Source organism: Planococcus citri, chromosome 4 (assembly GCF_950023065.1).
Source record: "Planococcus citri chromosome 4, ihPlaCitr1.1, whole genome shotgun sequence".
Classification (NCBI taxonomy): domain Eukaryota; kingdom Metazoa; phylum Arthropoda; class Insecta; order Hemiptera; family Pseudococcidae; genus Planococcus; species Planococcus citri.
This window is the reverse complement of record NC_088680.1, coordinates 19,504,153-19,521,960: the sequence shown is the minus strand read 5'-3', so window position 1 is coordinate 19,521,960 and position 17,808 is coordinate 19,504,153. Positions and strand designations below refer to the sequence as shown.

The 17,808-nt window shown below is 34.1% G+C and overlaps 2 protein-coding genes across 2 annotated transcripts in view; both read right to left on the bottom strand.

Moving 5' to 3' along the window:
- LOC135845663 (uncharacterized) overlaps window positions 1–17,808 on the bottom strand; it is a 110,011-nt gene that overhangs the window by 68,779 nt on the left and 23,424 nt on the right. The window lies entirely within an intron of this gene.
- Window positions 1,097–12,312, bottom strand: LOC135843767 (homeobox protein SIX3-like). The gene is made up of 2 exons (XM_065361778.1): window positions 10,942–12,312; window positions 1,097–2,344 (listed from the first exon to the last, which is right to left on the bottom strand). The coding sequence occupies exons 1-2, from the start codon at window positions 11,655–11,657 to the stop codon at window positions 1,774–1,776; spliced, it is 1,287 nt and encodes a 428-aa protein (XP_065217850.1). The 5' UTR covers window positions 11,658–12,312; the 3' UTR covers window positions 1,097–1,773.

The window sequence follows — 17,808 nt, the reverse complement described above, 5'->3', positions numbered from 1 at the left end:
TGAAGTAACCAGATTGCAAAATTCAAGTGCAACAAGATATGAATGTTACAAATGAGGTACCACTTACTAACCAACTGCAATTTCAACGAAAATCAAGCTTAATCAAAAGAGTAGGTATGTTTTAAAGCATCCATTACCAAAATTTTAGCCCCTGGAGTTCAGTTTTGAATGTTCAGCAGTTTTTAGTATCATTTTTAAAAAATATGTTTCCTGAAAAAATCAAAAATCTGCCTTTATAGCAGATTTTTTCAATTTTCAAAATTCAGAAAAAAAGTAGGCCAACGCTATTTTTTTTGCAAAGTTTTTAAAGATTAATTGATGTATAACAGTCCAAAATCAAAAATATGAATTTCTTTCAAGCTCTTAAAAGCCAAACAAAATACCAGGAATTCCAAGTTCTTACAAAATCAGACAAAATTCGGAAAATCTCAAATAAATCTGCCCTGACATGATATAAAAAATTCATAAGAATTTTTTCCAAGTTTTCAAGACTATGAGGATACCCAATGTTAAGAATTCATCGTGATTTTCTGAAAAATCAGACAACATTTCAGAAAATCAATCAACTTTTTTCTTGAATTTCAAAAAAAATCAATCGATTTTCTCCAAAGTTTTTAAAATCCTAATATAATGTCAGAAAGTCAACGCAATTTTTTTCCAAGTTTTTAAAGGTCAGCGTTGATAAGTTGATAACTTCCTAAATTTTAGTTCTAGGCAAAAAGTTGTAACAAAATCTAACACGTATTTCCAACCTTCAACATTTTTTAAAATTAATTTTTTTTCAAAATCTAGCAGAACTTTCTTCAATTTGCAAGTTGGGATAAATACTTCGCCCAATTATTCAATCAGACACTCATTTTTTGACGAACTACTCGCCTATTCTGCCCTTCGCCCACATAAAAATTCATTTCAACTGTTTTTTTTCTCAACAACGTTTGCTCCTTGAAATTTCGAGATAGGCAACACATCCATCTGAAGTGTTTTCCTCATCATAACTTTCTATTATGTACATCCATTTTCAGTCCGATCACTCGTTATTTGAACACCCAGTCTGCTCACCTTCAAATTTATTCAATAAAATTCAACCCTTGCAAAAAAAGATATTAAAAAAATATATTTCTGTACATTTATATACCTTAAAGTATAAAGAAGAGTTCAAAATAAGACTACTAAACACAACGAAAATATAACCTAATTTTGGTATTTATTATAAAACTACAACATTCGCTAATTATCTTAATTAAACACGGAAAAACGACGAACAAAGATGAGTATAGCAGTAGAGAATAAGAAAGGGAAAGAGAATTAATGAGTACAGGGGAGAAAAAATGCAACATAATATCACCCAACGTATACACAATTACTACTTTAAAGTGACTAGTACAATTGTAGTACGAAATGCAAAACATTTGTATATAATCGGTTAAAACAAAACAAAAAAAAAGAAAAATCTACTTACACACGATTATATTACATAGAAAAATTTTTTTTTACACAATCATGTAAATAATACGTAACACAGTAAAGTAAAATAAACAACAAATATATTTCTAAGCTAAATGCATTGGTCAAACAAAAAAATGAGTAGGTAGCCATAAAAATAGAGAACTGGAACATTTAAGACTACAAATTTTTGAAAACGGAATAAAGATCGGTGGAGGTATAGGAAACTAGATTGAAGAAAAAGCTAAAATAAACTTCGAGACTATTTAGGTTAAGTTAATATTGCACCTTGGAAGAAGAATAGCACGTCATCGTGGACTGTGGGTGAGTTCAATTATCACCGCAATTTTTCAAAAACCCGGACGGCGCGTAATACGAACCAGGAGCGACCGAAGAATTAGTATTATGCAAATAAGCCTGCTCTGGTAACTGATAAGAAGAGCTATTATTCGTATAATAATTAGGCGGTGGGTAATTCATTTCATCGTACAAGCTGTCCAATATGGCGTTATCTTCTTTCTTGATGACCTGATTATCGAGCATATTGCAATTATTGTTTAAATTATTATTATTGCAGCTGATGTTGCTGAAACTGCTACAGCTGCTGTTGGTACTGGTACTGCTGCAATTGCGATTATACGACTGAGCATCTTCGATCGAGTTCGAATTGACATTTGGGAAGAGGTAATTCGAAGCTGTAGGCGAAGCCGCGACCGGAGGCACGATTTTCATGTTCAGGTTGATGGTATTCAGATGGTGATGATGGTTGTGGTGGTAGTGGTGATGATGATGATGGTGATGGTGCGGAGGCTGGGATCCTGGGTAAAGGTACATTGACGACGTTGAAGGAGATATGCTCGGGTGTACGAATTGCGATGTGTTTTCGCACGACATTATTTCGCTGTAACACGTATCAAAGAAAAAAAAAAGACAAGATGAGAAAAAAAACGCTTATTTAATACATCAACGCCTTTTTCATCAATAGCGTATTACGAATTACGATTAGGGTAACATCCCAAAACACCCTATATATTATCCGGATCCGCCCTTTTTTTAATTCTGGGGTTGCTATTAGTGGTTTTCGACGCAGCGAGGGTAGATTGTGTTACGAATGAGGCGAGCTACTATATTGCTTATGGCATCTAGACCTATGTAGTACATAATAAGTAATATGGTGTAAGTCTGGGGTTTTTATACGCGTCGTAATATCCCTGTATATATTTAATTATCGCCTTTCGGAGCTCGAAATGGCTGCGGTAATTATTTTTAGAAAATATCAACGTGTAAAGATAAAAAATTATGTCTACTTTTTAATTTATATACGAGGTGTATGCGCCATGAATGCAGATACATGGTTTGAGATAGAGTTGGGGGACAATTCTCTTGGTACATGGGGAATGCTTGGTACCTATGAGAGGATCTGTTTCTCGAGGCAGTCGTACTCGTATGTAGGTAATTGCTCATACTTATCTTTAGCAGACAGGGATATTTTTCGTTTCGAGTCTGATTGTATCGAAAGGAAGTAGGGGAGAAGAATTTATGATTGTTATCGGTGCTCCGAATGTATACGAGTCTGGAAAATTTAAAAATAATCAGAAGAATGGTACTCTGGAGGATTCATAAAGTTATGATTTTTTTTTTCAAGTGACATGGTTATCAAAAAGTAACGCGTTTTTCGAGTTTTTCAGTAAATGATATTGAAAACTGGAAATTTGATATATAATTTTATTCAATCGGAGAGACAAAAGCGTAAAATTCACTGACTAAAAACTGCAATTTTCATGTTTAATATCCACACATTTTTCATAAATTTCCAAACTAACCCATTCATGCCCAATTTGATCGAATTCCTACTAAAAAAATTTGTAACTTGAAGATGAATTTCAAAAAAAAGAAGGAACCATCTCCTGCCTCCTCTTTCTTGAGTTACAGAAACATGGGCAAAATTTTAAATTTGAAGGCACGGAAAATATGTTTGAAAATTGCAGAAGGAATAATTTCCCAAAAAGTCCTGATAAGTCCTTACCTTTTCAAGGCGAACTAAAAAATTTCAAAAACAAAATGACACATTTTCAAAAATAAAGGATCCGTAGACCAATAAATTTAAATTTAAAAAAGCAACGATTTAGAAAAATTAACCGCAGAAAGTATTCTATTTTTTAGCAAAACAATTATTGTATAACAAGAATATGTTTAATTTTTGAACTGAAATTATACAGGTGGCTTTAAAATTCGATCACGCAGAGAAAATTTTCAACCCACTTCGAACAGGCTTGAGTGGATTGAAAAAATGGAGAAAGTATGGTGTATAAGGCCAACAAAAAATATTTCCATTTTCATAAATTGATTGTTAAAATCAATCCACAGACGAGAAGGGGGAGATGAGGACGTGGGTAAACAAAAATAGGTATTGTAATTTAAAAATATTGCTTGAAAATGTTTTAAAAATCTACGTAAAACTTGATTTAAGAATAATTTTTATTCAAACAAAGATGAAATTTGCTCATGACAATTTGAATCCAGTACTTTTTTATGCTCACAATTGTTCTTTTTTCCAATTTTTCTTCACTCTTCAGAACGCTTCCTCTGCCATCTTCTGAGAGATGTACACAAATCCACCCCCCCCCCCAAAGATGATTAGGCAGTTCCAAAATTTAAAGATCTAACAACGCATTGCATAAAACGTTAAGCCTACAAGTGAAAGAGGGAATATCTCAGCTACGCGATAGAGACATTTTCAAACCAGGAATTGGAATAGAAAATCAAAAAATTTAACAATAAAACATAACCAAACCAAATTTGAAGCGCTTAGGGCTCGTACTCAATCCCCCCCCCCCCAAAAAAACCCTTCAAAACATTCCAATCAAAATCTGAAAATGGAACTTGATCGAGACTTGGGCAATTTCAGGAAGAAGCAAGACTATCACTGCCAAAAAAGTGATATATTTTTACAATTTCTGTTAAAAAATGTAAGACCATTCATTTCGTCAAAGAAACGAGACTTTTTGGCAATTTTTGAGAAAAAGTCAAACATTATGGAATTTTTTGAAGAAAAGCAACAATTTTTAGCAGAAAACAAGGCATTTAACAATTCTGGAAACATTTGGCCAAAAAAATACTTTTTTACAACTTTTTGTGAATCATGAGATTTTTAGGCAGATTTGGCAATTTTTGTCAAGAAACGAGACTTTCAGGCAAAGAAGAAACTTTTTGAAATTTTTGGTAGAAAACAAGAATTGGGAAATTTTAATTTTGGAAATTTTTTTTCGAAAAAAGTAACTTAGTACATATTAAACCAAACTTCAGCTTTCTACGTCAATTAGATAAAATTTTCATTTTATTCGAAGAAAATAAACATAAAAAAATTGAAAAAATGTCATGAAAATTGAAAAATGAAATTCAGTGCCTAAAATGTGGCCTAGTAGTGTACTTTTTACATTTTTAGATAGAATTTTCTGTTGTTTTTTTTTTGCAAAAAGTAATACATTATAAAATTATTAAGACTTCAAAATATAGCAGACAAGAATCGGTTTAATTTCTCCACATTTCAGCATACTTATACAAAAATTGCATGAATCAATTATTTTCATTTATGAGTCAGTTTAAAGAATTTAAAAAAATCAATTTGTTTAATTTAGAATTTACTTTGCTGTAGCTATTGTTTTTCTATGTTTTCAAAGAAATTGATTTTTTGAAAGATCTCTTTCAAATCTATAATCAAATTTGTTTCTTTTCAATCCAGTTTCCAATAGATCGCCATTTTTCTCCTATTTGATCGATTTTTTGGGGCTCAGATGAAATCTGAGAGATGTTTGAAGATGAAATTTTCATCGTACTTCGAATAATATTATCCTTCTGACAAGGGAACCATCCCACATGCGATAATCTTCGATTTGAATGAAACGTAGACTGGTGGAAAGAGGACTTCAAAAAACCCCCATCCCCCAATTTTCATCTGCTGAAGTTGATTTTTTGATTTTTGAGGAACGTTTGAAGTTTTGTGTAGTGTGTACACAGGTAGAGTTGTTCTGTAAATTCGAAAAATGGCCGTTTCTCTCCACCACATCCTGATCTGGAATTATCATCAGAAATCGAATTTTTTGTCCATCTGGTGGTTTATAAATTGACATTCAAAAATTTGAAAAACTAGTAAATTAAGCTCATCTAATAAACTTCAAGGGCTCAAATTTTAATCAAACAGTCTGTGCCGAATACCAAATCGACTCATACCATCATTGACCGGATCCGGCTGTCCGTTCAGAAAACAGAGTTTTTTACTGTTTTTTCTCATGTTATGTGTGAATTTGAAAAATGACTGTTTCTCCCAACCACATGAACTTCAGCAGCTGAAATTTTGGCCAAAGGGTCTATGCTTGATACCTAATCGATAAGTTCTATCGTCGGTCAAATCTGGAATTATCATCAGAAATCGAATTTTTTCACATATGTACCTAACATGAGAAAAAGTAGGTACCTATAAAAAATACACGAAACTTCAAACGCTCGCCAAAAATCGAAAAATCAACTTCAGCAGCTGAAAATTGGGGGATGGGGGCTTTTTGATGTCCTCTTTCCACCAGTCCAAGTTTCATTCAAATCGGAGATTATCATGTGAGAGGGTTCCCTTGTGAAGTAGCTTACAGGGTGAAATTTGTTTTTTTCTTCGAAAGTTTTCACCAAATTTTCCTGCTTGAAAAAAATTGAGTTAGTTCATTTTTTTCAACCTAACCAATTTCTTTGCTATAAAATTCTGAAAAATGTTTTATTAAAACATGATAGTTTTCAATTTTGACCAGTTTTAAATCTTTGAAAATATTTACATTTCGAACCCAACCCAAAGTTACAACCTATCAATTTTCAAATTGGAATAATCAAAAGTTGGGGCTACGAGAAAATTCAGATTTTTTCACCTGTACATACTTCTCAATTAAAGATGAGTAGGTTAGGTTTCCGGGACTTCTTTCTTCAATTAATGGAAAGAATTAGGAGTTGAGTTTCTATATTACTCGAGATGAACTTGTGCACCAATTTCAATCAAATCAAGTCATCAGATTCCATCCCATCAAATCTTCCCAGATCACGTAAAGCTAAAGGGTGAACTTATTGTTAAATCCGAAATCCTAATGCAATATTTCACGGTGTTGAAAAATATAGTGATGAGGCAGACATACCTTAGCATATTTTAAAGAAAATTACCCACAAGTTTGTCATCGCTCCTTTACAAACATATCTATCGAAATTTCGTCTACTTGTCGTAAAATAGTCGTTAGGGCTCGAATGATCCTCTCGTTCAACGCATAGAAATAAAATTAATTTCAGCTCGTAAATTCTCTCCGCGACCTTTTTCGGTTCGAGTTGTTATTTTGTCAACACAACGGCACATTACATAAAGACCAGTAGTAGTAAACTATGCCAGAGAGAGAGAGAGAACCTGAGCATATACGAAGGAAAAAAGGTACCTACGCGTATAGTACTAGATAACGACTCGAACCCAAAAGGGAAAAAAATGCACAAAAATATTCCTTTGATTAAGGCGCGCAGCTTTAAAATCAGTAGCGACCGCCTGGCAAAGTAGCAATATAAACAGCAGTAGGTGTGTCGAAGTAATTTGTCAATGAGCTGAAAAGAACAGGAGTTGTACGCTATGCTAACAGGGATGATTGCTGATTATCGAAACACGTGTTCGTACTTGAGAGCGCGGCCCTATATATCTCTGCAACAGGTCTATAGCATTCGCCTTCGTTTAACTAGTAACGTCGATGTCGATGGTCAACCTTCATTAGACGTTTAATTAAAGGCCTCGAGAGATGCTGCTTGTTTTACAAAAAGGGTCTGACACCCTTCTCTTCTTCTCTCTATCATCCCTGCGCTACGAGTAGTTCCTTCTTCGTCGTTTTGTAGTATTTGGATGTACCATGATGTACTAGGTTTAAACCATTATAAATCATCGATAAGGATACGCTTCGTCGAGAAGAATTTTTTCGCTGCTTTTTGTGTAAATGCTATAAATTCCGAATATTTATGTACGAGTAAGTAGGTATGTATGTTTTTAGCTGTGTAGTGTGTACCGGTTTTTAGGATGGGCTAGTTTTTTTTTGTTTTCTTATCGTATTCTTTTTCTTGTTTTCGGAGGTTATTTTAGACTCATTTCTGGCTATTTAGGTGCGTGGATTATGTCACTTAGGCGGTCTGTTCCCTTTTTCTTTACTCTAACACGTTTATCTTCGAGATCCCGAGTCCGAGGGTTAATCTCGCGCCTTGTATTGAAATTTCATTCAGTAGCAAAGTGCTCTCTGGGTAGTGTCGGATTATTCGTCGTTGAGATGTGAAATCGAATTAGATTTGAAACGTATTATTGTACACGAGACAATGGGAACCAAGAAGCAGATGGGCAGAAAAGTGCTACCGAAAAAAAAAACAACAACCACGAATTGAATTAATTCTCGATTAGCTTTGAATCTTTTTATTAGTTTTTTCAGGCAAGAGTGAGTTTAAGGAGTTTGTTTTTTTTGGGGGGTAGAAAAGTAAGTGGAAAGATCAATTTTTATGCTTGAATGATTGTCTTAACATTAATACATTTCTGATTTGGAATAATTTTAGAAAAAAGGTCAAAGGAGCTCAAAAAAATTAGGATTTGGCATATTTTCTGAACCTGGATACCCCCCTCCACTTTGAAACTACCCTTTCAAGTCATATTCTAGAACTTTCAGCGAGTTTTCAATATTCTTTGGAAATTAGCAAAAATGAATTTCAGCACTTCGCCTAAAAAATATTAAAAATTTTTGTACATTCAAACTCCAAGTTAAACAGACACCAGTAGTCTAGGAAATGCGAGGAGGGGGGGGGGGGGTTAGTCGTCTCCGTCGGAGTGCGAATTTCAGGATGTACAATTTCAAAATACGTGCAGGCTCGTATGCAAGGTTTCGACAGGTCAATAAAATTGAGATTCTTAATTTCGACTCAAAATATCTCAAAAACGAAGCCTTTCAGAAGAAAATGATTACACTTGACTCTGCAAATGAAAAACTTGATGCTCTACACGATTTCATTTCACCTCACTTTTTTCGCAGGACCCTTCATTTTTCTTAAGAAAAAAAAAATTCGAAACATGCGAAAATTTTTTAAACTTTGAGCTCTCGTCAGGAGTTGAATGATAATTGAAATTTTTCTATGGCTTGTCGAGGTAATTTATACCTACATGATTTTTTGTTGGGCTCCATCAAATTGAAGGGGTAAAAAATATGAAAAATTTGACATCCTGCTCATGGAGGATTTTTTGCCTCACATACTAATAGAGTTAACTACAGTCAGAAGTAAAGCTATAGCAGACATTTGATGAGACACCTGACATATTTTCTTTTTTCCAAAAAATCGAAGAATTAGTTTCGATATTTTGATAAGAGTTAAAGCACTAAGTCGAAGACATAAATTATCTAAGCCTGTTGCCTGATTCACTCAGCTGTTTCAAAAAAATCAAAATCGATGCAAGCTGAGTTCAATTTTTGAGCATTAAGTAAATAAAAGCAAATTCGTGTCCAAGAAAACTCGAAAATGAATACCTTGACAATTGGGCAAAAAATGATTCCGTGATCTTTTCTTAGGCGACTTCAAATTATTTTTCGTTTGAAATCAATTTTTTCACAATCCCTTCAACTTCAAAGATATACGAAGAACTTCTTGATTTGAAAAATATCTACAATTTTACCAAATCGGGGACTAGTACTCAATTTTTTCCAAAAAAAAAAAAAAAAAAAAAAAAAAAAAACTTTAGCAACCAAAAAAGTCCGAAAAAGTACCCATCGAGCTACCAAAAATTGACCAAAAAACTTATAAAAACTGAGCAAAACATTTCAATGGAGAAAAAATGAAAAATATATTTACCTACATATATTTTGATTAAATTCATGTTTTTTCCAATTTTGGCGAAAAACTGGACTTTTTGACAATAGCAGAAAAGTGATGCTTCAGCTTCTTCACAACTTTGGTCAAGAAAGCGAGACTGTTTCACAACTTTTTGCAAACAAACGAGATTTTTAAGAAGTTTTTGACAGAAAATGAGAATTTTACGAATAAATAAGATTCCAAGAAACTTGAACTAAGATTACTAATTTTTCATTTGAATTCTCACAAACTTTGGTTTAAAAATCCAATTTCGAAATTGAACAATGAACATTTCACTTTCTTCTAATACGAAGTCACCCATTTCTAAACCTGAAGTGGCTCAAGAACGAGAGTTTTTAAAGCAGAAGTGAAAAGTACATAATTATGTATCTATTTCAGAAGGATGTACTGAATTTCCACTGCTCGAATTGATCAAATTTTTTGCTCATTATTAATTTTCTTCTGCATGAAAATGAACTTGTTCAAGTAAGAAAATAGATAATAAAATAATGAGTTATTCTTTAGAAACTGAGGAAAATGAGTAGAAAAATTACTAAAAATCAGTAGATAACTGCTGAAATGAAGTAAAAGTTGACAAATTCATTTTCCTCTTTCCCTCAATAGGCGATGACTCCATTATAATTATTCAAATCTCAAAGAAATTAAAATCGACGTTGAAAAAATCAATCAAATCAAGACTCTTCAGAAGACAGAATTTGGTTCTCTAAATTCAAATTTGCATTCATGGGAAAGAAGCTGTCAAAATCTTGTTCCAATTCATTCCTCACATGTTTTGCATCGATTTTTCAAATTGTTTATTGCAAGTTATTTCTCAAAATTCCACGTTAAAACTCAAAAAAATTCATAACTTTGAGGTGGGGAGAGGGGAAATGTCAAAAAAACCTCCAAAAATTATTTTTCAAACATTGAAAATTAGCACACTACATTGAGTAAGTTTTCAATTGAAAAAATAAAAATCCTAAACAACGTCTAGACCTCAATTTCGTTTTTCCAAAATCTCTATGTACTCTTCGAAGCAACTTTCAAACAAGACTTCAACACACACAACGTAATAAATCACAACAACCTACATCTTTATCACTTCAAGTACACGCACAATAACGAAGCCATATGCGCCATCAGACATCCCTAAGGTTTTAATATCAAGCGCAACATTGAAAATATTTCTCGATTATCCGGTCTTTTCTTCGTCGCTTTTTTTATCAATCCATCCCCAGAGTAAAATCCTTCAGATATAAGGGATTCTTCGACACTAACACCATCGAAATACAATAATAACCGTATATTCTCACTTCGAGACACGCCTTCTACACCCTGTTCCCTTCTCTTTCCTGTAATTTGCAAACACACACCGCAAACACCTCGATCGTAACACAATCGTCGTACGAATGAAAAATTTCTATTATACCAGATCCCAAAATTGTATCGAGGGACACAATAAAAATGTGTTATATTCCCTCCCTCAGCTGGCTCACCTAAAAGTACCACTAAAGCAACCCCCAGACATCTCGATATACACAGAAGTAGGTATTATTCTATAGGCTATTAAAAATACCAAACACCTATGAATTTGAAATAATAAACAAATTAACTCACCTCCTCTGCTGCGGCGTCCTATCCCTTTGTCTACGATTTTTAAACCAGTTGCTGACTTGAGTGAGCGTCAATCCGGTCTTCTTGGAGAGATTCTTTTTTTCATCCGGCGTCGGGTATCGATTCCTTTCGTACGAATCCTTGAGGGCGTTTCTGGATTTCTCTTTGAAACAATACACGGTTTCTTCTCCATCCCAAATGGTCTTCGGTAACGGGTATTTTTTTCTTAATCTGTACTTGTCGACGGCGCCCAAGCTACGTCCTCGTATTTTGGCCGCTTCGTTGTAGTGCGCTTGGAACCACATATGTTGCAGCTCGGCATGATGCTTGACGTCGAAATTATGGCTTTCTAGGATATTGTAAAGTTCACGATAGGTGCCACGATAGAAAGCTACGACTGCTTTGGCTCGCAGTACGGCCTCGTGCCCGTTCAAGACGTCGTTTTCGGGCAACGACCACAAGAATCTGCCCAACTTGTCGATGTCTCCGGATTGCTGGAGGGTTTCGCATATACACGTGATCTGCTCGGGTGAAAACGATAGCGATTTTTTGGCCAGAAAATCCGAAACGGTTGGTTCTTTGAGGGACGACAACGATTTATCTTTGTATCCGGTCGACGACGTTCGAATATCCGACGATGAGATTTTATCGATATACGTATCTAAAGGTAGTGCAGAAGGCACGTTCATATTCATGTTTGAGAAATTTTGCACGTACATTAAATACCGAATTAATGTGAAAATTCAACGCACACGTCACCGAACTCGCGATGAAAAAAAGAAAAGAAAATCGTATCACGAAATTAGGTATTCACGAAGTTATGAAAAGCGACACCAGAAAATCAATAGCCATATTCGTAGGTGTAATTGCACACAAATCGAGATATTTGCTTTTACTCAATTAATAAAGATTATGAAATATCAAATTATTACAGGGCTGCTGCGAGAAAGACGCCACCGTAATGTTTCGCTTTCGCGAGAGAACCCGCAGACCCCATAAAAACACACGCAACACCGCCCTCTTCGTATCTTCCTCGAAGAATCTCCCCTTGGCCCAAACACTTGGGTTCTCATTGGCTTTCATAGCAGCCTTTAGCTCGCTCTTATTGGTGCTTTACGTCATCGTTTGTATACAGTGACAACCCCTTCCACAAGAAGAATAGGTGCATCGAAGTTGTTTGTATCCTACCGCCAGGTGTTTCGATGACGTGAGTATTACGCCGTCGTCGTCGTCGTCGCCACCGCCGACGCAACGGTAACACCCGCGATACCCACGATCGCAGTTTTCGAATACAGTTTATTGGGCTATATTCGATGAAAGACATCAGACTTTGGTGCCATTCGTGTTCTTTATTATACATTTCATCGTTTTTCTAAGCTCACAAGAGATTGTTGGAAATTTAAAAATTTTTGGTGACCTCTCCTTTCTTCAGGTTCACCTGAAGGGATGAAATCAACTCGGTGGACCTGGCATATTTTTTTTTCAAAAAAGTGACGAGGGTACCGGATCATTTATCTTTAATGATTCAATAGAGCGATTTCTATGACTACGTAGCATGATTTTTTGGACCAGGTTCACAAGAGAATTACTCAGTCGCCGGTTTGGATCGTTTTATTACTAGAGCATAAGAACTCATGGAAGTCATGGGGTATAGTTCCTAGAAAAAAAATCAGCTGCCCAAGCCAAAAATTGATCCTACGCGGTTGTGAAATTTTCAAAACAATCAAAAAAATGTCATATTGATAGAAAAATCCAAATATAACCAGTTAATATCCCAGAAAATACAATTTTTAGACACATTTGAATACCTAATATCAATCACGTTTAGGGTACAGGGCCAACTTTAACATAGGTAAAGATCATGGCATTTTTTGAATGCCTATAATTTTTCCAATGCCATTATTTCAATTACGCGTAAGAGACGCAATCTGAGGGACACTCTTGACAGAATGAGAAAAATATGTTCTTTGGATCAAAATTTTTTCAAAAAGAAATATGTATTTCAAAATTTTCAAAACATGTGATAGAGCAGCTACAACTTTGGGAATTTTTTTTTTGCATCATACTCTAACTATACGAACGTATTTTGAAGGCCACACTTTCAAAACAAATGATGAAATGTCTGCTTTTTGGGACCAAATTTTTTCAAAAAATGCCTCACAAACCTTTTACTACTGTCCAGCTTGGAAGCCATTTTCGACATGGGCAAAAACGCACATTTTTCAACATGATGTTTTAAAAAATTTTTGATTTCCAAAAACACAATTTTTTCATCAATGTTAAAACTAGGCCTCTGAACGTAATTGGAATTTTAAATGCAACTAGTTTTTGACGATTTTGGAAAATTCAAAACCCTGCAGGGACCTCGATTTTTCATTGGGAAAGTTAGCTGCCGAATGAGCCTCAATTTTCCGGTAGAAAGGGGACAAATTCAATGACTTAACACAGCACGTACTCAATTTTTTCCAAAAAAAAGAGTAATTCTAGTACATATATGACCAAAAAGGTAAAAAAAAGTAACCAAAAAGTCGGAAGACTGTGACAAAACATTTTTACACACCTAAAAAAAAATCACAAAGAAGCCAGAAGAATTTATAAAAAATTTTAAAAAAGGGCTTTTTGGCAATTATGTATTGGTAAAAAAATAATACCTACCCAGTTTCTCGAAATTTTTGGTATTAAGGCAAGATTTTTTGACAATAGTAAGATTTTGACAATTTTAGAGAAAGGCAGATCTTTTTAGTAAAAAGCCAAACTTTGAGCAATTTTTGGAAAAAGTTGAAACTTTCAGTAATTTTAGGCAAAAATGTGAAATTTTGACAATTTTTAGCATTTTTAAGTAAAAAAAAAAGATTTGTTAGCAGTTCGCTAACTTTGAAAACTAAGAACAAAAAGTAGTACTTTTTTTTTGCAATTTTTTGCAAAAAATGAGACTTTTAGCTGATTTCCGGCATTTTTATGTAAAAAGCGAGAATTTTTGTGAATTTTCTGCAAAAAGCAAAACTTATTGTGAATTAGGTGCTCTGGCAAAAAAGTAATGGGTAGTTCTATCAATTTTACACAATTTTGCAGTATGTCTCCTCGCCAAAAAAAAATTGTTTTGAGAATTTTTTTTTGGTTGGAATGGTTAATATATACACTCGAGACTTCATTGACAGTGTTGTGCCCAATTCATATCACTCAGGGGAGGGGGGAGAGCCATTTGAAAATGTGGGACTTTTCTGCAGATTTCGAATCAAAACTGGTCTTTTTTGAGAGAACCAATCACCTACAAAATTAAGAAAAGTGTTTCAGTAATTTAAATAATTTTAAAATCGATAATATACCACGAATTTTAAGGATTTTTAGGTGAAAATTTCTCCGGCTTGGTCAAAAAAGTATAAATTCCATGGCGAAGGAAAAAACGTCATTCCCCATGACGTTGGATAAAACTTTATTAAGTAGGGATAATATAAGTGTAAAATTGTTTAAATTCGTGTTTTTTCGTGTAATTAGTATCAGTACTCACCACATAATAATTTTTCAACATTTCTCAGTTTTTCTCTGTTTGTGTACCGCGGAGCTGAGAAACCATGACGAAAGAAGTGGCAAAAGATGAATAACCATATTTTCATGAAATCACGTTTATATACTGCATTAGCGGTGTTCGGATTCTGTATTTTATCAGTGGACAAGATTTGGTGAACTGCCTAAATAGGTTTGCCATTTTCAAACACCAAATTTTGTAAATAGTGAGCCGTTGGGAATGCATTGAAAATTAACCACGCCGAAGGAACAAAAACTCGAAGACAGAGGTTTGAGGTCACTCCACAGCATATAGGTGTCACTAAAGTGAATTGTGTTCATACTGTAATTTGCGTGTAGTTTTCAGGAATAAAAAAACGAATGTCAAAATTGCAGAACATCACCACTCTTTGCTAACCAGCTATGTAATTATTTAAAAACGAGATGTGAGACAGCCATGACGATGGAACTTTTGATCATATAAGGGGGTCTGTGGCCTGGGGGGAGGGGGTTAAATTCATTGTAGTGCCTAAAAATGTTAGATGGGGACAACTTTTATTGACAAAACCATTCACCATTACTTTTCATGTGCATACTGTAAGTGAAATTTTACACGGACGCAAAAAGTGTAAAATTGGTAGAACTACCCTAATACTTGTAATATTTCTGTCCAAAAAGCAAGACTTTTTTGGAATTTTTTGGTAATAAAGTGGTTTTTTTAAAAAAAATATTGACAATAAGTTGGATTTCAACAACTTTAGCCTTTGTAATGTTTGGCAACAAAGAGAGACAATCAAGACAATTTTTTGGGAGAAAAGTGAAACATTTGAATTTCTTTTTTTTTTCTTCAAAAAGTAAATTGAAGATTTGAAAAAATAGAATTTTTGATTTCCTTTTAATGTACATAGTAACTTTAGAATCAAAAATTTTGAAAAAGTAACAAATTTAGCAACTTAGTTAGGTACTTAAAAAGTGACCGAGTACGAGCCTTGAACTGAGCAACCGAAAGGTACCCTTATGTGAGAAAAAAAGAAAGAGCATTTTGATAATATAACGCTAGATAAACTTTGGACACTAAAATACCTACTTTTCATCGATTTTTTGTGATTTTTTTTTTTTTTAAGTCATCATTATAATTCATTTTATATTTAAAAATTGATAAAATTGAAATCAAAAACTGAAATTTGGTTCAAACCTTGATTTGGACCTCCTGAATCGATAAGTGTTGGCAGTGTTGGTTTAGAAACCCTTCAGGAACTCCATAATTAATTATCAACAAAAAAATCTTAAAATAAAAAGGGTCCAAATAAAATCCAGTTCTTGCAAATTCGATTTAATCATATTCTAAAAATTTATTTAAAAAATTCCAGAGATTCTACAACAAATGAAAACTGCTGCCAAGCGATTTGGAAGGTCAAAAATACGATATATAAACTTTAATTTCAGCTTTCCATCCCAATTAGAACAAATTTGATTTTTTTGTGGGAAATACATGCCTACAAACATAATTAAACTCTTCAAAAAAGGTTTCAACAATCCAAAAATGTTACAAGCAAAAATTATTTGTATTTTAAATTTTTTGTGACGATGGGTAATGGGTATTCAAATGAATACCAGTGGCCTCATGAAATCGTCGCCATCAAGATCCAAATTTATATGAATACAGTTTTATGTGATTCCATGATCCCTTCACGTTTCAAGAGCCAGACCGTACACTACCATGCTCAAATAAACACCAATTCGAGAATCTCTAACGAGTGCACATACTAATCAAGTTATCAACCAACGAAAAAGGACAATTCAATAGCTGTTCTCTCCCACACATGCTGAAAATCGTGCCATAATTTGACGAATGAATGAATGATTAAATTTCAATACTCAAAATAATGATCAAACTTTGCATAAATCATAAAAATAATTTGACTCACTTGACATCAAATTTTCTTACATTTCAAAGACAAAAATGTAACTATTAGGAAATCAGCACTTACCTGGAACAAAAAATGAAAAATAAATGTCGATTAGTCGATGAGGAATCATTTTGATCATAGTACACATAACATAATATAATTCAAAAGGCAAAGAGCATGAAACAATTTTAAGAATAACGAAATTCTCCAGTTTAAACTCATTTCATTGATATAGAAAGCGGAATGGAGAGCTCAACACAGACTCAAAATTGTGATCATTGACGATTTGAGATTTTACCACTTTCAGTTTGTTCTCTTGTATTAAAAAATAAATAAATTCTCTGAATTTTTGTCACCCTTTGTCTCGCTACTTGACCTCCTGTCGCTTTCATTCCACTCTTACATAACGCGACACGATTGGCTCAGCTCAGAGATCTACGATAAGATAATCTCACTTATTCCACTTCATTATCTACACATCAATCAATCACTCGAACATTCCTCCTTACTCCGCAACAAACATCTACCCACAGTCCCACACCTTCGAATTCGATTCATTTCACAACAATAGGGTACAAACCATCCGAATTTCCACACCTTGCCACCTCTCTTACACACCGACACTTCTTATGTGTACCTATATTACGAATTCATCACCTAATACACATCACACACGTAAAATACCACCGCCATCCACAGGCATAAGTACACAATGTAAAATTCTCTTCTTTGATCTGCAGTCACCACCCACAAATTCGCACATCTTCGCCATGTTTTCCTCTTAACGTTCTGCTAACACCGATTGTTATATGTAGGTATAAGTACATACGTAAACGTATAAAAAGCTGATCTGTACGAGAAAAATGCACAACCACGTGTAGGCTACCTCGATCGGTCGTCGGTCTTTCAACGATCGCGATTCACACGGACAATTTTTCAACATTGCAATAAAAATCGCACATTTACGCATCGACACAATGCTATTATTGTACTATTTATCGCCACCAACGTACGCGAACGTGCATGTCAATAGGTAGCCCAAGTCTTTGGTTGTTTAATACATTGCACTTCATAATCCCAGCACCCATCATTCTTATTGTAGGTATTGTGTATATTGTTCCAAGACATTTGTATGTATAACACGACATTTTCTGCTTTCTTATCATCGCACATCATCAGATAATACTTGACAACATAGGTAAAGGTATTTGAAAAAAGGTGCGAATACATCGGAGAGAGTTGAAGAATGAATCAAAATCGATGGGAATTTACAAGGTGTCTTATAGGGAGCTATCAAAATCTAGTTTTTGTGTAACTTGAAAGCATGGTAGATACAAAAAATTGCAGAAAAAGAGCCTAAAACAATTGTATGATTGATAAAATTTGAGATCTTTTGGACGATAGTAAGTTCTTCCCCTTTGGAAGAGTTTTGAAGTCTTGAATTTTTTATAGGTAC